The following is a 17603-nucleotide window of genomic DNA, read 5'->3' as shown; positions in this document are numbered from 1 at the left end:
TGTTTCTTGAATCTAAAATCACGTTTGCGAGGAATTGGAATTAATCAGGAACTAAATTGCTCTGCTTTATTTTTGCCTAATAAATAATCTGGTGGAAAATATTTGTTTGCACCGTTCAATCAAACTAAAAGAATCAAGAAGTCGTCAAATCGCCGAATGTGATTTTTCGAACAAAGATTTTTCGAATAATTTAAATAACTTTAATTTAAAGCGGTCTTTTTGCGTGTTCCTGAAAATGCAACATGATTATCAAATAATTACAAAAAAACGGAAAATCAAGTTTAATTGCCATTTATTTTTCATATTTTGAACTCGCATGGCATTGTGCAGCCACCCATTCTGCCAAAAAAAACGAATATTTAAAATTCGCACAGCATTTTCATGTAACCTGAAAATGCTGTGCGAATTTTAAATATTCGTTTTTTTTTTTGGCAGAATGCCATGCGGGTGGCTGCACAATGCCATGCGAGTTCAAAATATGAAAAATAAATGGCAATTAAACTTGATTTTCCGTTTTTTTGTAATTATTTGATAATCATGTTGCTACTTTCTGCTCAAGAGAGATATTGTTTTCGTTTAAAAAAATTGACAGAAATGCCGCATGCTAGACTAAATTTTGGAACTAAAATATTTTTCACAGCTTTTATTTATAGTAGTTTACAGCAGCTGAGTAAGTATTGTTTTTAGTTCACGTGACAAAAGTGTTCTAAATTTATATCCAGTAGTATTCATGGCCCAGATGCATGGGTGTTTACAAGTGGTAACAGTGGGAATTGGCTATTTCAAGTTCTACTGCTTCAATTGGAATTTTTCGATGATCACGTAATCTTTGTATCGCAATTCCATACAGAAGTAACAAATGCGATCAGAGCCACAAAAAACATCTGCTTATATATGATTCTATATACACAATTCTGTTGTGTAATCTGGGGTATGTGTCTGATAGTCCAATTTTCATCCTGTTCAGCCTCTTTTACCCGTTTTCACTTTGAAGTGTTCAATGAGCGAAAAAAATATTTATCTTCTTTTGATGTTGCTTCTGAGTTATCTCATTTGCTGCTGAAAGAATTAAGTTGGTTCTCTACAAATTGAAAAATATTTCTGTATTCTAGAATATTAAGGTAAGTGATCTTTTCTGTTTTGGTTAATATCGTGTTGAAAGCCCGAGTTAACGATCGGATTATTAAGCTTTATCACTGCCCTAATCAAATACAATTACCAAACAGCTCTTGTTGGCGAGTATAAATACTCCCAGTTGCCAATTTTTTCCGCAATATATGTTAACAAAATGTTATTTAGGCAAAAATAAAATTTACGTGGTCAATAATTACATAAAGTCGTAATGTTTACTAATTGATGTTCAAAAGATTTTTTTAGTGATCTAAGTAAAAGTTACAGGACTAGAATGTAAAAGATAACCAACTGACGTTGGGCGAATTTATGTCAAACGACTGGCGAATGTTTGACTTCGTCAGTATCAAGCTGCGGCTTAGGGAGGCTAGTTTAAGATTAATTGAGGGCGGGGGATCATACTCGTAAAAACAACCCTTCGCACCATGAATTTGTCTCTTCAACAGTACCAGTGAATTGTATACTTTGAGACTAGGAAGGCTGTAGGGAACTTCTCAACTACTTAGTGACCTCTGGGTTAAACCTGTGTATCCCATTTTTTTGAGGACGAAAAGTCAAATAGTCTTACGAAACAACTATCACATGAAAAGTCGATCGGTTGTGCAAAAATTTGCATAAAAAGACTAGCAGGACTAATATAATTGCTTTAAACATCGTTTGATAACAATTAATTATACAGTGAGCGGGAAATGGCTGTATTGAGGCAAAGCCAAGGCGTAAAATTTATATGTCCACTAAGCTGGGGCATTACAGACAAGTTCCCCTACCAAAATGGGATTGAACATTCGGTCCATTTGATCAATCCGTTTTCACACATGTCGCTTAAAATATGTATAATTGACTTAAATTTGCTTACAAAAAATTGTTTGGAAATTAATTCAATTTTTGTCACCAAACTTTTGTGGAATTTGGTGACAATATTTGTCCCTCAGATTCTTGACTTTGAAACTACGGTATTCCTCAGTTTGTAGTATTCAGTTTCCACACGCTACGTCCCCTAGAATCCAAAATTAAGCAAGTAATTAATGTTCGTTCAAGTAGCTACTAAACCTACTCTAAAACGCTTTTAAAACAACAAAATGAGCTGACAGTTCCGGAAGATTCAAACTACATACATAGTGCATAGGCAAACTACATTATGAATTAGATTTGTACATTTTGCATTTGATTTAATAATATATATTTATTGAAGAGAAGAACCACACGTAAATAATTTGAACGAAGAGTTCCTATATTATAACTGTTTTTCTACAAATTATATTTTAAAAAAATTATTTAGATGAAACTGCTAAAACAATTTTTCAGAGTCAACTCAAAAAGACCCATTTGTAAAGCTGGCAAAATAAATCAGTATATGCTAAAGCGTACTGGGTTTTCATTTGGTGAAGAACGAGTAATTGTTTACTTAATTTAAAATCCCTCTTGTTTGTGGGCGATGCAGAAAGTGTTGCCCTGATAAAACATTAATCTTAGAATGATTTACGCGTTCTTGCGTACAACGATATTCGCGTTCAAGTGAACTTCATCGCGAACAAAATTTTGATTTTAATTATGCTATGTGGACATTACGGTGAGTATTTCTGCAATAATGCCTGGGTTTAATAGGCTAATGAGAGGTGGGAATAACAGTTAAAGTTGATATAAGTGTAGAGAACTTTAAGAAACTGTTAGAGCTTACTGAAACTGCAGTTTTGTAAGAATAACGTTGTGAGCACAGTTTTTAAATGCTCTTAAACGAAGTTTGGATCTTCTCCGGTTGCGCCCCACCAGCTTAGAAGGTGCATTTTTAAACCCCGCCAGACGCATGTCCCATTTTTTACGATGATTTACTTTGTAATGGCACGTGTTCTGTAACGGGGTGCATAACGTGCTGGGGGGCACAAACCAAACAGAAAAGCTCCCGAAGTTTGTAGCAATTATATTAGCCCTGCGGTCTTTTTTAATGCGATTTTTGCTTGACCCACCCTTTCCATTAAGCTTAAGCTAGCCAATCGTTTTAGAGGATTTCTCCCGTCGTTAGTCGGTTGTGTTTGGAATTTTAGACAACCCGCTTTTGCTCCCAATTTATTTTTTCGTCTACCTCGTCCCGGGAGACTAGAGACCCTGATCTTAAGCTATTAACTGCCAAAACCAGATACCCGCATGTTCAAAAACGATCCGTATCCCATCGACAATAGATGGTTAGTTTAATATGAATGGATTAACAACTGAACGAAATAGAATTTGAACTTATGAATTGCCTCAAAAGTTTTTTATGAAAAAAATTGATGCTTGTTTGTTTTTGGAAACTGTTTTTTTTGCAATTTTATTCAGTCCGTTAACTGGCATTTGAAAGCATTCCATGACAAATTTTAGACCTTTGGGTAGTAATAATACAGGTATACTATCACTCGAGCGGTTCAAGGTATTAAGTCAAATTTTCGAAGAGACTTCTGCAGAGTCACGTAACCTTGCTTAAAACACGCAACTTGCACGTTTTAAAATGCTGAAAGTCTGCAGTGCCAGAAATTAAAATGCGAGAAGTTTCTATATACGTAGACAGGCGTTGACTTCCATTGACTTTCGTCATTTTAAAACGCGCAAGTTGCGTTTATTAAGCAAGGTTGCGTGACTCTGCAGAAGCCATTTAAAAAATCTGGCTTGAAACACGCATTATATAAAATACCGAAAGTCTGCAGTGCCAGAAGTTAAAATGGCAGAAGTTCCTATATACGTTGCCAGAAGTTGACTTCCATTGACTTTCGGGATCTATTCTGCTTCGCCCCAACAGTGTTTTTTATGACCCCCAGTTACAAATTATGTGTTGCCATATAGCACGTTTCTATGCAAAAAATTAGCACGTGCGCCGAGGGTTCATAGAAGATCTATGCCCACTAAGTGGGGGGGGGGGGGGGGGGTTAGAATAGATTCAAGTGCACGTTGAGTGTTTTAAGCAAGGTTTCATGGCTGCAGAAATCACTTCAAAAATCTGAATTATTATCTCCAACCGCTACGCGGCTCTCGATAAACGCCAGAAGTTCTCAAGTACTTCAACAGAGTACCGTAACCTGTACTTAAAACACGCAACTTACACGTTTTAAAATGACGAAAGTCAACTTCTGTCTGTGTATATAGCAACTTCTGGCCTTTTGACTTCTGGCACTGCAGACTTGGCATCTTATAACGTGCACGTGCGAAAATTGTGTTAAAATTGTGTTCGGACAGTTCATCAGGATCTGAAGTCACAGAACTGAAGATCGTTATAAGAAAGATGAAAAGCCTTTTACAAATAAAATAAAGCATGCCTTTTTATAGAATATGACTTAAGTCAGGAGGACTTATTCGATACTTTTTTCCAGCTCTAAACAGCAGATGAAATAAAAGATTTTGCATTGTTTATTGAATCATTGCGAATGTTTATGACTGTAGAGTGGAAGATGATGTCACTACATGACTGTATCGTGTTGATTCTGACTGTGACTGTGCACTTGTGTGAGAGTAGAGTGTTGTTTCTCTCAATTGATGGCTTCAACTGGGAGTACTTTGATCGTCACAAGGAACAATTACCCACAATGCATCAAATGGCAGAAGAAGGCGTGTTTGTCGATAAGGAAGGATGATCTTGCTTACCGTTTTTACTATTTATGTCATAGGTTTAATTGCATTGCATATCAGTTTTCTCGTAGCCACCAGGAGCTATAGCCTATCAATTTAGCAGAAACAATAACCATAGTGTCTTTTTTCTTACAATCTATTCGTGTACGGACTATCTCATAATTGCTTGATCTAATTCTTTCTATTTTCTGAAATTTGGTAATTTTGAAGAAGATTCAAAATGATTTTCGGTTTTTCCTTGTCTCATAATAAAAGGGACCGGAGAACGCGCAAAATACTTAGAACATCTCAGTTTTAGAGAAGCTTCGGTTAGTTGCAGCAGTGGTATCTATCCACTGTACTGGCTAGGGAGTTGTAAAATCTTTTAAGTGCTGTTGCATGTCGGAAAATTTTGAGATGCAGTTTTATGAGAGACTTATTACTGTTACTTCTCTAGTAAACCGTCCTGTCATTGATATGAAATCCCTGGCAGAGGAAGAATCTGAAAATCATGTCCGAATGCGCCGAAACCTAGAATTTAAAACATTGGCTTGTCAGTGTTTTTTGCGTGTTATTTTTTGCATACTTTACGGGTTCAAAACTCGATATCTGATGCTGAATGGCTGCGACACGAAGTGGAGCAAAGCCATTATTGGCCAAACGACGGCGGTTTTTAGTCAATTTTTATCAATTTTGTTTGTCAAAGTTGAATAACTCTTAGCACCTAATTGCTAACAAATATTTCAAATAATTACAAAACCAACGGACAGGGAATCATTTTTTCTCCAAGTAGAAAAATATTTTGAAAAGCCGCTTTTCAGAAAAAAATTTAAGGGGGTACCGCTACTTTTTGACGCCGTAGATTCAAGTCTTCAGAGCGAGCGTCAGCAAGCTAATCTCACTAGCAGCTTATTAGAAATTCAAACATTTGCCCCGAAAATCAAACTTTTACTTTTTTTAAAAATTAACTTAAACTTGGCAAAAAAATGACAATCCTGAACCCAGGATGAGAAAAATATTATGATCGAGCAGGTGAAATGTAGCAAAGTAACGGTAGCAGAAGTCTCCTGCATTTGAACATTTTTCCACCAAGACATGATTGGCCGGTTTTTCTTATAATTTTCTCAACCTCTAAAGGTAGGCTGACGCAATGTTTTCATCAGTTTTGTTTGCGAAATCTTAGCAAAAAAATGAAGTTTATCGAATTGGTATGGAAGATATGAGCAGACTAAAAAATTTGGATTTTTATCTGCATTGCTTTGCATCTTCCCTCAAAATAGCACTGAATCGCTTACGTCTTGCGTTTTTCAAGTTTAATTTTACTTCGGTTAGAGATTTTAAACATTAGAGACTCTTAAGCATTGATTCAGAACAATTTTAAGGGAAGACACAAAGCATTGCAGATAAAATTCCAATTTTTCTAGTCTGCTTGAGTTTTTGATACCAATTGCTTAAACTTCATTTAACTCCTGCCGACCTTGAGATTTTGAGCAATTTGTAAGAAAGACGGTCAATAATGTCCTGGTGGAGACTTCTGATGCCGTCAATTTGCTTCAATTCAACCTTCTTGGTCAGAATGTTTTTCTCATCCTGGATTCAGGATTGTCGTTTTTTTGCCAAATTAATTTTTTTAAAGAAAAGTAGAAAATAAAGTTTGATTTTCGAGGAAAATTTTTGAATTTCTGATAAGCTGCTAGTGTGTTTAGCCGGCTAACGCTGTGAAGAGATAAATCTATGGTGTCAAAAATTACTGGTACCCCCTTAGTTTTCTGAAAAACATCTTCACAAAATATCTTTTTACTCTGAGTAAGAAATGCTTCCCTTACCGTTTCCTGTGAAATCAATGTTTGAAATATTTGTAAGGAATTAAATTTATTTTCGTGTCTTTTTTAAACTATATAATTTTTTTTCAAATGTTCAAATATTTTTACAGATAATGAATTTAAACGAATTTTTACTCGATTTTGCCTGATGACATGATTACTGTTCAAAGGTGATTTGAAGTATTTCTGAGGTAAACAAAGAAAACAGTCTACAAGTTTTTAAATTTGTATCAACATTTTTAAATTTTCCCTTGTTGTCTCACACCAAATTGTCACTTTTTAAATCCTGCCTACATAGCTTTAGAATTTTTAATGCTGACTGCACAAATTGTTTATCGCGGTCTCAGAGGTACGAAACTAAAAAAAAATAGAATTTTCGGATATTGTATAAGCAATTTCATCTAATGAACTGATGTAAACGGTCCCTTCTGGTGGTTATCAAATTAGAATTTTCGAAAACATTTGATTTCGAAGTAATTTTTAAGATTTAATTGTTCAAAGAGTTCGTACATTTTACTGCTGATTCTCCCGAACTGAAAAATATTGCGAACACTAAATTTTAGCAAAAATACGAAAATTTGTCTCCGACCTATGAGCATTGTGCGATCGTTTCGCTCTTACTCGTTTCGCTGTTTTGCAACCAACCCATTATGAATCAATGCCAAGTTTCGACAAGACGGAAAATGCAAAAAAATCGGAATGAATTAAACTGAGGGCTGTTAAATAGGATCTTTTGGTTCCTGTGAAGGACAAGTCCCTCATTTTCCGAGGTGCTCAAAAGTTCTCAAATATAAGGGACTGGTCCTTCACGGGAGCCAAAAGATCCTATTTAACAGCCCTCAGTTTAATTCATTCTGATTTTTTTTTGCATTTTCCGTCTTGTCGAAACTTGGCATTGATTCATAATGGGGTGGTTGCAAAATAGCGAAACGAGTAAGACAGTGTTATTGTCTTGTTGTAGCGCAACAAGAGCAAATAACAGAGTGGATGAGTAATGTTCGTTCGCACATAAGGTTCTAACCTGTCATTTGCCAAGAAATTTTAAAACGTAAAACAATTATTAACTTAAAGAGTACTGTTAAGGCCGAGCTTATTGAATGAATAATCGTCAAGAGCAATTTAAACAGCGAAGTTAGAATAGCATGACAAGTGAAATTTAATGCTATCGAAGCCCCATTAATTTTTCTCGCTCGTCAACATACCTAATTATTAATAATCATCATTACGTGATTATCAATCATGAAGTCGAACTCGAACTATGCCACTTTCACCAAATCATTATTCACTCGTACTCACAAAAAGTCTCTAGTACAAAGAATTAAGCTGAAATGGAGTATGAGTTACCGAATTTGGCATGCCAGTTTCAGTGAATTTTGCGCTATAATTCACAGAGCACGGAGCACCATTTGAGGTATCATGAACCCAGTGTATTCAGAGGATCTGACGACATAGTGATCTCTATCCAATCAACAAATCAGATTTGACATGCAAAACAACTTGACTAGTAGTATCAACAAAGCTTGAAAAACTAGAACAAATCAGATGAATCGTGTTTATTTTGTCATTTTAAACGGACATACTGGGTGGAGAGAAGCACAATTCCTGGAACGGTAAATTACTTATTATCATGTCTTGTTTCGGTATTTCATTTGAGCTATTCTGCAGTTTATCGCAACCTTGACTTCTTTGACAAGGGAATTAACTTTGGTATTCTCCTTTGTAGAACAAATTTCCTAAGTAGGTATTGCGGCTGCTGAAGAATCTCTGCGAAACGGAACCTTCACAGGCTGGTACTCGAGTAAAACGCCGTCCTAGTTCTTTACCAAATCAAATTGACTTGAAATTGCGTTGAAACAATTAATCACTCGGACGTTTAAAGGATTGTAACTTTACGTTTGATTAAGGTTAAGAGTATCCTGAGTGATAATGTGTTCAACCTCGTACTGTAGTTTATAAGGTTTCAGTCATTGATAGTAATGTTTCTAATCTCTCCTACGAAAGTTCAACTAGCTTATAACTTTGCCGATTATACGATATAGCAAAGTTTAACAATTAAAGATTAAAGTTGATTTTGAATCAAATTATAGTAAATCTGAGTGCCAACTGCCCTTTGTAACAGTTTCTTATGGTTCTAAAAACCATATATTTTTGCTCTTCAAACAATTCGGTTAGAGTAAATAATTAATTAAGGATCTTTTACAACATCATTATTACTCGTTCCTGATTGGTTGATCGAGGAAACGATGTTCGCCAATATTTGCATAGTAAATGTCAAGTTAATGCACTATTTGGTTTTGTTGAGAAAAGCACGCCTGGTTTTTACGTAACACTAGATACTTTGAATATATGGCATTTGACGATAAGTAAGTAACTAAGAGTTCACATAAATAACATTAATATTTTTCAGGAATAACTGGAAATCTTAAGAAAAATGAACTTTTGCACTCAAAAATGTTAAAAGCCAGACTTGTGAGTTTGATGCAATAGTGTTTGTTGGGTTTATGGATGGCTTAGAAATTACACTAACCGAAATATAAGACCTGTGGTTGCTCAAGGTTTCGCTTCCTCGAGAATCGTTTGGCGTGGAAAAATATGGAGTCACTTGTATTTTTTTTTAGTTTTGACCTTTTTGGAGTTATCACAAAATTCTATGTTTCAGAGAGTGGTTTTGTTTTTTTCTGCTCATCCTTTTGTTCAATAGTTGCGCTGACAGTAATAGAAACTTTGTACAACGTACAGAGTCTAGTTTCATTGTGGTGTTTTGTAAGCCAATTGAGAAACAAAAAATGTTTTTCAATTCAGCGAAAATAATCAAATCTGAGCTAGAGTTGACTACATTTATTCTGAAAGACAGTTCAACCAGTTCAATTTCTTCTTTGTTTCAATATTTATATGACAGCGTTCTTCACTTACAAATTTGCCCAAATTTTGTATTCATTTACGGAGGGTACCAATGTATTAAGATTGAGGTTAAAATAAAACATTAGGTTGAAAAACTTTTAGATCAGACTGAGTCTATTCAACGTTCATAATCTTTTTAAATTTTCTCTTTATTATTTGCGGTTTTGAGAAACTGGCAAAAAATCTGTAATTTGCGAACCGTTATTCCTTCGAAAACCTAAGTTATTTCGGTTAACTCAAGCGAAGCAATTTCTTATTAGGCAAAGCTGAACGAGCACCATTTGAGGTATCCTGAATCCAGTGTATTCAGAGGATCTGACGAAATAGTTATCTTTATCCAATCAACAAATCAGATTTGACATGAAGAACAACTTGACTAGTAGTATCAACGGAGCTTGAAAATTTACAAAAATTCAGTTGAATCATGTTTATTTTGTCTTATTGAACGGGCATACTGTGCGGAAAGAAGCATAATTCCGTAAACGGTTAATTACTTATTATCATATCTCGCTTTGGTAATTAGTTTTAGTGATTGTACAGTTTAGTTGAACCTTGACTTTGAAAAGTGTGTCGTACTTTATTAGTATACTGTCGACTTGGCTACGCGAAGACAGACTTTTGAATTAATGATGGATCTCGCCAGGCAAAGAACTTGTTTATTTTTGAGCTTGCTTTGAGGAGCGAAATGAAAAGATATTGTGACAACTGAATTTGAGTTAAAGAGACAAGATTACGAACGTAAGTGGTTATCAACAAAGTAAAATGGAATGAACAGACGTGTCTAATCACGTAGCGTGTAGTGAAATAAATATTAACAAGTGATAAGTTGCAAGCGGGAAATATGAATTTTTGTCTGATTAAAAATAAAGATCGAAGAACAAATAAATATGAACTAAATTATAGCATCGTAAAAGATTTACTGTACTAAATTAGGATAACAATTAACGAGTATTATCACAAACCCTCTTGCACATGAAAACAAAATAGTACAATTAGGACATTTTTTAATAGTAGTAACATGTTTACAATGTTAATACTTGGTCCCCGGTTAAATATGCAGTAACAATATAAGCACTGGTTTGCATAGCTAGTGATATTTAATAAAATATAGTGTTGAGTTTTTGAGTTTTAACCAAGTCTTAATCAGAATTTGCTTTCACTTCGGCCTCATAAAGTGTCATGGAAATTGTATAGTTTTTGGGGGTCGGGCCTTTTTAATCAACCAATTACCCGCGGGTCAGGAGGAAATACATTTCCAATGACAAATGAGACGTTCGTCTCTTCTGGGGCCGGTTTTGTTGTAGATTGAGCTGTTTCCACAACAGATATGTTGGGTGGTTGGAGACTTTCAATATCACCAGCTCTGCTTTGGCGAGTTGGTGGTGCAGTGATCAGGGAGTCGGAGGACGTGTCTTCGAAGCCGTAACCAGTTGGGCTTCGTCGATTTCGGAACTTTTGAAGCCTTGAAGTCGGGACATTAGGAGTAGTAATATAGTGAGCGACAGTCCCCTGGGGGGTGGGGTGAGGTCCCCATGTATTAAGATAAGGTATAGCGTTGTTCCAGGAGATAGGGGCCTCTCACATGTATTAAGATAGGGTATAGGGTGCATGTATTAAGATTATGAATAGAATCTACAAGTGTTAAGATTAGTTATAGCGGCCGACATGTTTTAAGATTAGTTACGGTCGCCACCATGCATTAGGGTTAGGAATAGCCACCGCAACGTATTAAGATTAGGAATAGCCGCCGCCACGTATTAAGATTAGGAATAGCCGCCACGTATTAAGACTAGGAGTAGCCACCGCAACGTATGGAGATTAGGTAGGTCAGTAGTAGTATATAGCGATTATATGTGTCTGTATTTTAGGAGGGCATTCTGATTGGCCGAGAGGTTTAGTGTAGTAAACATTGTAGATGAACTTTTATTGAAAGGAGGGGTAAAATTGAGTGTTGTTTGTGTTTGTATATTTAGTAACAGATGTTGTCAGAGAAATGTTTACACACATTCCGATCACTCTCACTGTTTTGAACACTCTGTGGGGGTGGGGGCTTCTATGGGGGGTCCAAGGTGTTACCGCTGAGGGATGAAATTGTAAACGCTTTTTCGGTCAATTGCAAAGATTGTTCCCCTAATTGTTTGATTAAATTGTGTACCAATTGTCTTGTGCGCGCTCATTAATTGGAAAATGTTAAATGATAGAAAAAAATGAATTAAAATAGTATAAAATTACAGACACAATATAAATGCAATAGTGAATTTTAAAGAATTGTGATATAGTAAAACGATTAAAGTTATATGTTGAGTATATGGTGCTGTATGGATACCGTCAGACTGAACTATGCGCTTAGGGTAGAAATAGGACAGTCCCTTCTTTGTCTGCTCATACGTAGCAACACAGTGGTTTATTGTTCTGAAGCCTCTATTTGTTGGAGTAAGATTGATAATTTCATCAATCACACGTCGAAATTTCTCTATTGGTCCATCTCCGTTCTCTTCTAGTGTTCTTTTGTTGAGACTTTTACTGCTCAACTTGCATTTGTCATACTGTGCATCGTAGCAACAATAAGTTTTGCTACAAAGACAAATCATTTCCGTACATCAGAACTCTCCCTTGAAAAATCCTGGTTCCCGTTTATCATGCTTCTTATGCTTAGAACAACACGTTCTAGGGAAGAAATTTTGAAAAGCTTCTGCTTTGAAAGAGTCATTAAAGTCTTGCTGTCTCAATTCTTCTCATTCTTGTTTTTTAGCAGTTCGAATACAATCATACAAATTCTCTTGAGCTAGGGCTAAATAGAGAGAATCTGTATCCGTCTCTAACTCCTCGATTTTATCCACATAGCAAAATCTGTCAAAAAAGTTATAGTAGAGCTCCAACATACGCAGTTTAGCGTACTGAAATGTAAAGAATCTAACTATTAAAGGTTCCCGGTGTTCAATTTTTGATTTTGGTACAAGATGAAACAAAATCGGGTATTGTGACGAGCAACTAATTGTGAAAATAACAAAGTGAGAATGAAAGAAATTTTTTTGTACAATTAGGGAACGCAGCTATGAGGCATCACTCCATATATGGAAATTTATTGTTTCGATTTTATGAAGCTTGTTGTCATAACCGAACATTCTAGAATATAATGAATAAACAAATTAGATTCTTCCGTTTACAAATACCTTAAAAATTTGTGAACATTCACTTTAATTGTGTGAATTCATTCCTTGGCGTAAACTCAAAAATCTCAAATCATTCTTATGTATCTTATTAATTATTTCTAATACATTTTTTAAAAGTTTTCTTATTTCATCCAGATATAATACAAAACCCCCAAAAACAGACTCACAACATATTCAAACCCTCTGTTCCAATTTTTACGAACTCTGTGATTCAACTTTGTGTCTATCCACAATTGACAGAATTCAGTGCTTGCAAACAAATCTATTTGTTTTGAAAATTGAAATTAGCACATGAATGCGCTTTTGCAACAATGTTAAAGATTTCGAAAACAAATATTCATCCATGCTTCAGGAACAAATATTTACTGTACAACTTAACGTTTTTGTCTTGGAACCTCTCAACCAATCAAAATCCCGCGTTAAAGAAAGTATTCTGAAGATTAACGACTTTATTTTGTGTAATTGTTTCCTAATTTTAACTTTCTTTTACATAAACAGAGTATTGCGTGAAATTTTGCTCATTTGTGAAAAATGTTGATCAAAAACCATTTACAGTTGTTGGAAAAAATATAAAAGAGGAAAGAAGGAATTGGCGATGCCTACAAAGTTGACGAGATTGAGGTTGATCCCTACTTCTTTTTACAATTTCTTCGACATTTGCGTTCAGAATAACAGAATAATCCGATTTAGTAAAGGATTTCAATATGCTACACTTTCCATGAAAAAATTCAAATTTGATGATTATATAACGAAACAATCATTTGATTTATCGTCAGAGCTACACATTAACAAGTACAAAATTTTATTTATTTTAAATTCTGTTCCCGAAATTTTAGATCAGTACAGAAATCTAGCACAAGCGAACTGTATTCCAATTCCCGATCCCATAGCAATCTCTTCGTCTGTACAAAGCAGTAATAGAAACTTTGTACAACGTACAGAGTCTAGTTTCATTGTGGTGTTTTGTAAGCCAATTGAGAAACAAAAAATGTTTTTCAATTCAGCGAAAACAATCAATTCTGAGCTAGAGTTGACTACATTTATTCTGAAAGACAGTTCAACCAGTTCAATTTCTTCTTTGTTTCAATATTTATATGACAGCGTTCTTCACTTACAAATTTGCCCAAATTTTGTATTCATTTACGGAGGGTACCAATGTATTAAGATTTAGGTTAAAATAAAACATTAGGTTGAAAAACTTTTAGATCAGACTGAGTCTATTCAACGTTCATAATCTTTTTAAATTTTCTCTTTATTATTTGCGGTTTTGAGAAACTGGCAAAAAATCTGTAATTTGCGAACCGTTATTCCTTCGAAAACCTAAGTTATTTCGGTTAACTCAAGCGAAGCAATTTCTTAATAGGCAAAGCTGAACGAGCACCATTTGAGGTATCCTGAATCCAGTGTATTCAGAGGATCTGACGAAATAGTTATCTTTATCCAATCAACAAATCAGATTTGACATGAAGAACAACTTAACTAGTAGTATCAACGGAGCTTGAAAATTTACAAAAATTCAGTTGAATCATGTTTATTTTGACTTATTGAACGGGCATACTGTGCGGAAAGAAGCATAATTCCGTAAACGGTTAATTACTTATTATCATATCTCGCTTTGGTAATTCGTTTTAGTGATTGTACAGTTTAGTTGAACCTTGACTGTGAAAAGTGTGTCGTACTTTATTAGTATACTGTCGACTTGGCTACGCGAAGACAGACTTTTGAATTAATGATGGATCTCGCCAGGCAAAGAACTTGTTTATTTTTGAGCTTGCTTTGAGGAGCGAAATGAAAAGATATTGTGACAACTGAATTTGAGTTAAAGAGACAAGATTACGAACGTAAGTGGTTATCAACAAAGTAAAATGGAATGAACAGACGTGTCTAATCACGTAGCGTGTAGTGAAATAAATATTAACAAGTGATAAGTTGCAAGCGGGAAATATGAAATTTTGTCTGATTAAAAATAAAGATCGAAGAACAAATAAATATGAACTAAATTATAGCATCGTAAATGATTTACTGTACTAAATTAGGATAACAATTAACGAGTATTATCACAAACCCTCTTGCACATGAAAACAAAATAGTACAATTAGGACATTTTTTAATAGTAGTAACATGTTTACAATGTTAATACTTGGTCCCCGGTTAAATATGCAGTAACAATATAAGCACTGGTTTGCATAGCTAGTGATTTTTAATAAAATATAGTGTTGAGTTTTTGAGTTTTAACCAAGTCTTAATCAGAATTTGCTTTCACTTCCGCCTCATAAAGTGTCATGGAAATTGTATAGTTTTTGGGGGTCGGGCCTTTTTAATCAACCAATTACCCGCGGGTCAGGAGGAAATACATTTCCAATGACAGTTGAGACGTTCGTCTCTTCTGGGGCCGGTTTTGCTGTAGATTGAGCTGTTTCCACAACAGATATGTTGGGTGGTTGGAGACTTTCAATATCACCAGCTCTGCTTTGGCGAGTTGGTGGTGCAGTGATCAGGGAGTCGGAGGACGTGTCTTCGAAGCCGTAACCAGTTGGGCTTCGTCGATTTCGGAACTTTTGAAGCCTTGAAGTCGGGACATTAGGAGTAGTAATATAGTGAGCGACAGTCCCCTGGGGGGTGGGGTGAGGTCCCCATGTATAAGGATAAGGTATAGCGTTGTTCCAGGAGATAGAGGCCTCTCACATGTATTAAGATAGGGTATAGGGTGCATGTATTAAGATTATGAATAGCATCTACAAGTGTTAAGATTAGTTATAGCGGCCGACATGTTTTAAGATTAGTTACGGTCGCCACCATGCATTAGGATTAGGAATAGCCACCGCAACGTATTAAGATTAGGAATAGCCGCCGCCACGGATTAAGATTAGGAATAGCCGCCGCCACGTATTAAGATTAGGAATAGCCGCCACGTATTAAGACTAGGAGTAGCCACCGCAATGTATGGAGATTAGGTAGGTCAGTAGTAGTATATAGCGATTATATGTGTCTGTATTTTAGGAGGGCATTCTGATTGGCCGAGAGGTTTAGTGTAGTAAACATTGTATATGAACTTTTATTGAAAGGAGGGGTAAAATTGAGTGTTGTTTGTGTTTGTATATTTAGTAACAGATGTTGTCAGAGAAATGTTTACACACATTCCGATCACTCTCACTGTTTTGAACACTCTGTGGGGGTGGGGTCTTCTATGGGGGGTCCAAGGTGTTACCGCTGAGGGATGAAATTGTAAACGCTTTTTCGGTCAATTGCAAAGATTGTTCCCCTAATTGTTTGAATAAATTGTGTACCAATTGTCTTGTGCGCGCTCATTAATTGGAAAATGTTAAATGATAGAAAAAAATGAATTAAAATAGTATAAAATTACAGACACAATATAAATGCAATAGTGAATTTTAAAGAATTGTGATATAGTAAAACGATTAAAGTTATATGTTGAGTATATGGTGCTGTATGGATACCGTCAGACTGAACTATGCGCTTAGGGTAGAAATAGGACAGTCCCTTCTTTGTCTGCTCATACGTAGCAACACAGTGGTTTATTGTTCTGAAGCCTCTATTTGTTGGAGTAAGATTGATAATTTCATCAATCACACGTCGATATTTCTCTATTGGTCCATCTCCGTTCTCTTCTAGTGTTCTTTTGTTCAGACTTTTACTGCTCAACTTGCATTTGTCATACTGTGCATCGTAGCAACAATAAGTTTTGCTACAAAGACAAATCAGTTCCGTACATCAGAACTCTCCCTTGAAAAATCCTGGTTCCCGTTTATCATGCTTCTTATGCTTAGAACAACACGTTCTAGGGAAGAAATTTTGAAAAGCATCTGCTTTGAAAGAGTCATTAAAGTCTTGCTGTCTCAATTCTTCTCATTCTTGTTTTTTAGCAGGTCGAATACAATCATACAAATTCTCTTGAGCTAGGGCTAAATAGAGAGAATCTGTATCCGTCTCTAACTCCTCGATTTTATCCACATAGCAAAATCTGTCAAAGAAGTTATAGTAGAGCTCCAACATACGCAGTTTAGCGTACTGAAATGTAAAGAATCTAACTATTAAAGGTTCCCGGTGTTCAATTTTTGATTTTGGTACAAGATGAAACAAAATCGGGTATTGTGACGAGCAACTAATTGTGAAAATAACAAAGTGAGAATGAAAGAAATTTTTTTGTACAATTAGGGAACGCAGCTATGAGGCATCACTCCATATATGGAAATTTATTGTTTCGATTTTATGAAGCTTGTTGTCATAACCGAACATTCTAGAACATAATGAATAAACAAATTAGATTCTTCCGTTTACAAATACCTTAAAAATTTGTGAACATTCACTTTAATTGTGTGAATTCATTCCTTGGCGTAAACTCAAAAATCTCAAATCATTCTTATGTATCTTATTAATTATTTCTATTACATTTTTTAAAAGTTTTCTTATTTCATCCAGATATAATACAAAACCCCCAAAAACAGACTCACAACATATTCAAACAATCTGTTCCAATTTTTACGAACTCTGCGATTCAACTTTGTGTCTATCCACAATTGACAGAATTCGGTGCTTGCAAACAAATCTTATTGTTTTGAAAATTGAAATTAGCACATGAATGCGCTTTTGCAACAATGTTAAGGATTTCGAAAACAAATATTCATCCATGCTTCAGTAACAAATATTTACTGTACAACTTAACGTTTTTGTCTTGGAACTTCTCAACCAATCAAAATCCCGCGTTAAAGAAAGTATTCTGAAGATTAACGACTTTATTTTGTGTAATTGTTTCCTAATTTTAACTTTCTTTTACATAAACAGAGTATTGCGTGAAATTTTGCTCATTTGTGAAAAATGTTGATCAAAAACCATTTACAGTTGTTGGAAAAAATATACAAGAGGAAAGAAGGAATTGGCGATGCCTACAAAGTTGACGAGATTGAGGTTGATCCCTACTTTTTTTTTACAATTTCTTCGACATTTGCGTTCAGAATAACAGAATAATCCGATTTAGTAAAGG

General features: G+C 35.2%; 1 protein-coding gene across 1 annotated transcript in view; it reads left to right on the top strand.

Moving 5' to 3' along the window:
• Nucleotides 1-2553: 2553 nt before the first annotated feature.
• Nucleotides 2554-17603, top strand: part of LOC142336639 (uncharacterized) — a 93440-nt gene continuing 78390 nt past the window's right edge. The window contains exons 1-2 of the mRNA XM_075385548.1: nt 2554-2701; nt 4540-4722. Coding sequence (XP_075241663.1) covers nt 2683-2701; nt 4540-4722 — 202 coding nt within the window. The 5' untranslated portion in view covers nt 2554-2682. The remainder of the gene's footprint in view (nt 2702-4539; nt 4723-17603) is intronic.

This window comes from Convolutriloba macropyga, chromosome 3 (assembly GCF_964194025.1).
Source record: "Convolutriloba macropyga chromosome 3, txConMacr16.3, whole genome shotgun sequence".
Classification (NCBI taxonomy): Eukaryota; Metazoa; Xenacoelomorpha; order Acoela; family Convolutidae; genus Convolutriloba; species Convolutriloba macropyga.
Note: the sequence above shows the minus strand (reverse complement) of the source record. Positions and strands in the feature narration are given on the sequence as shown.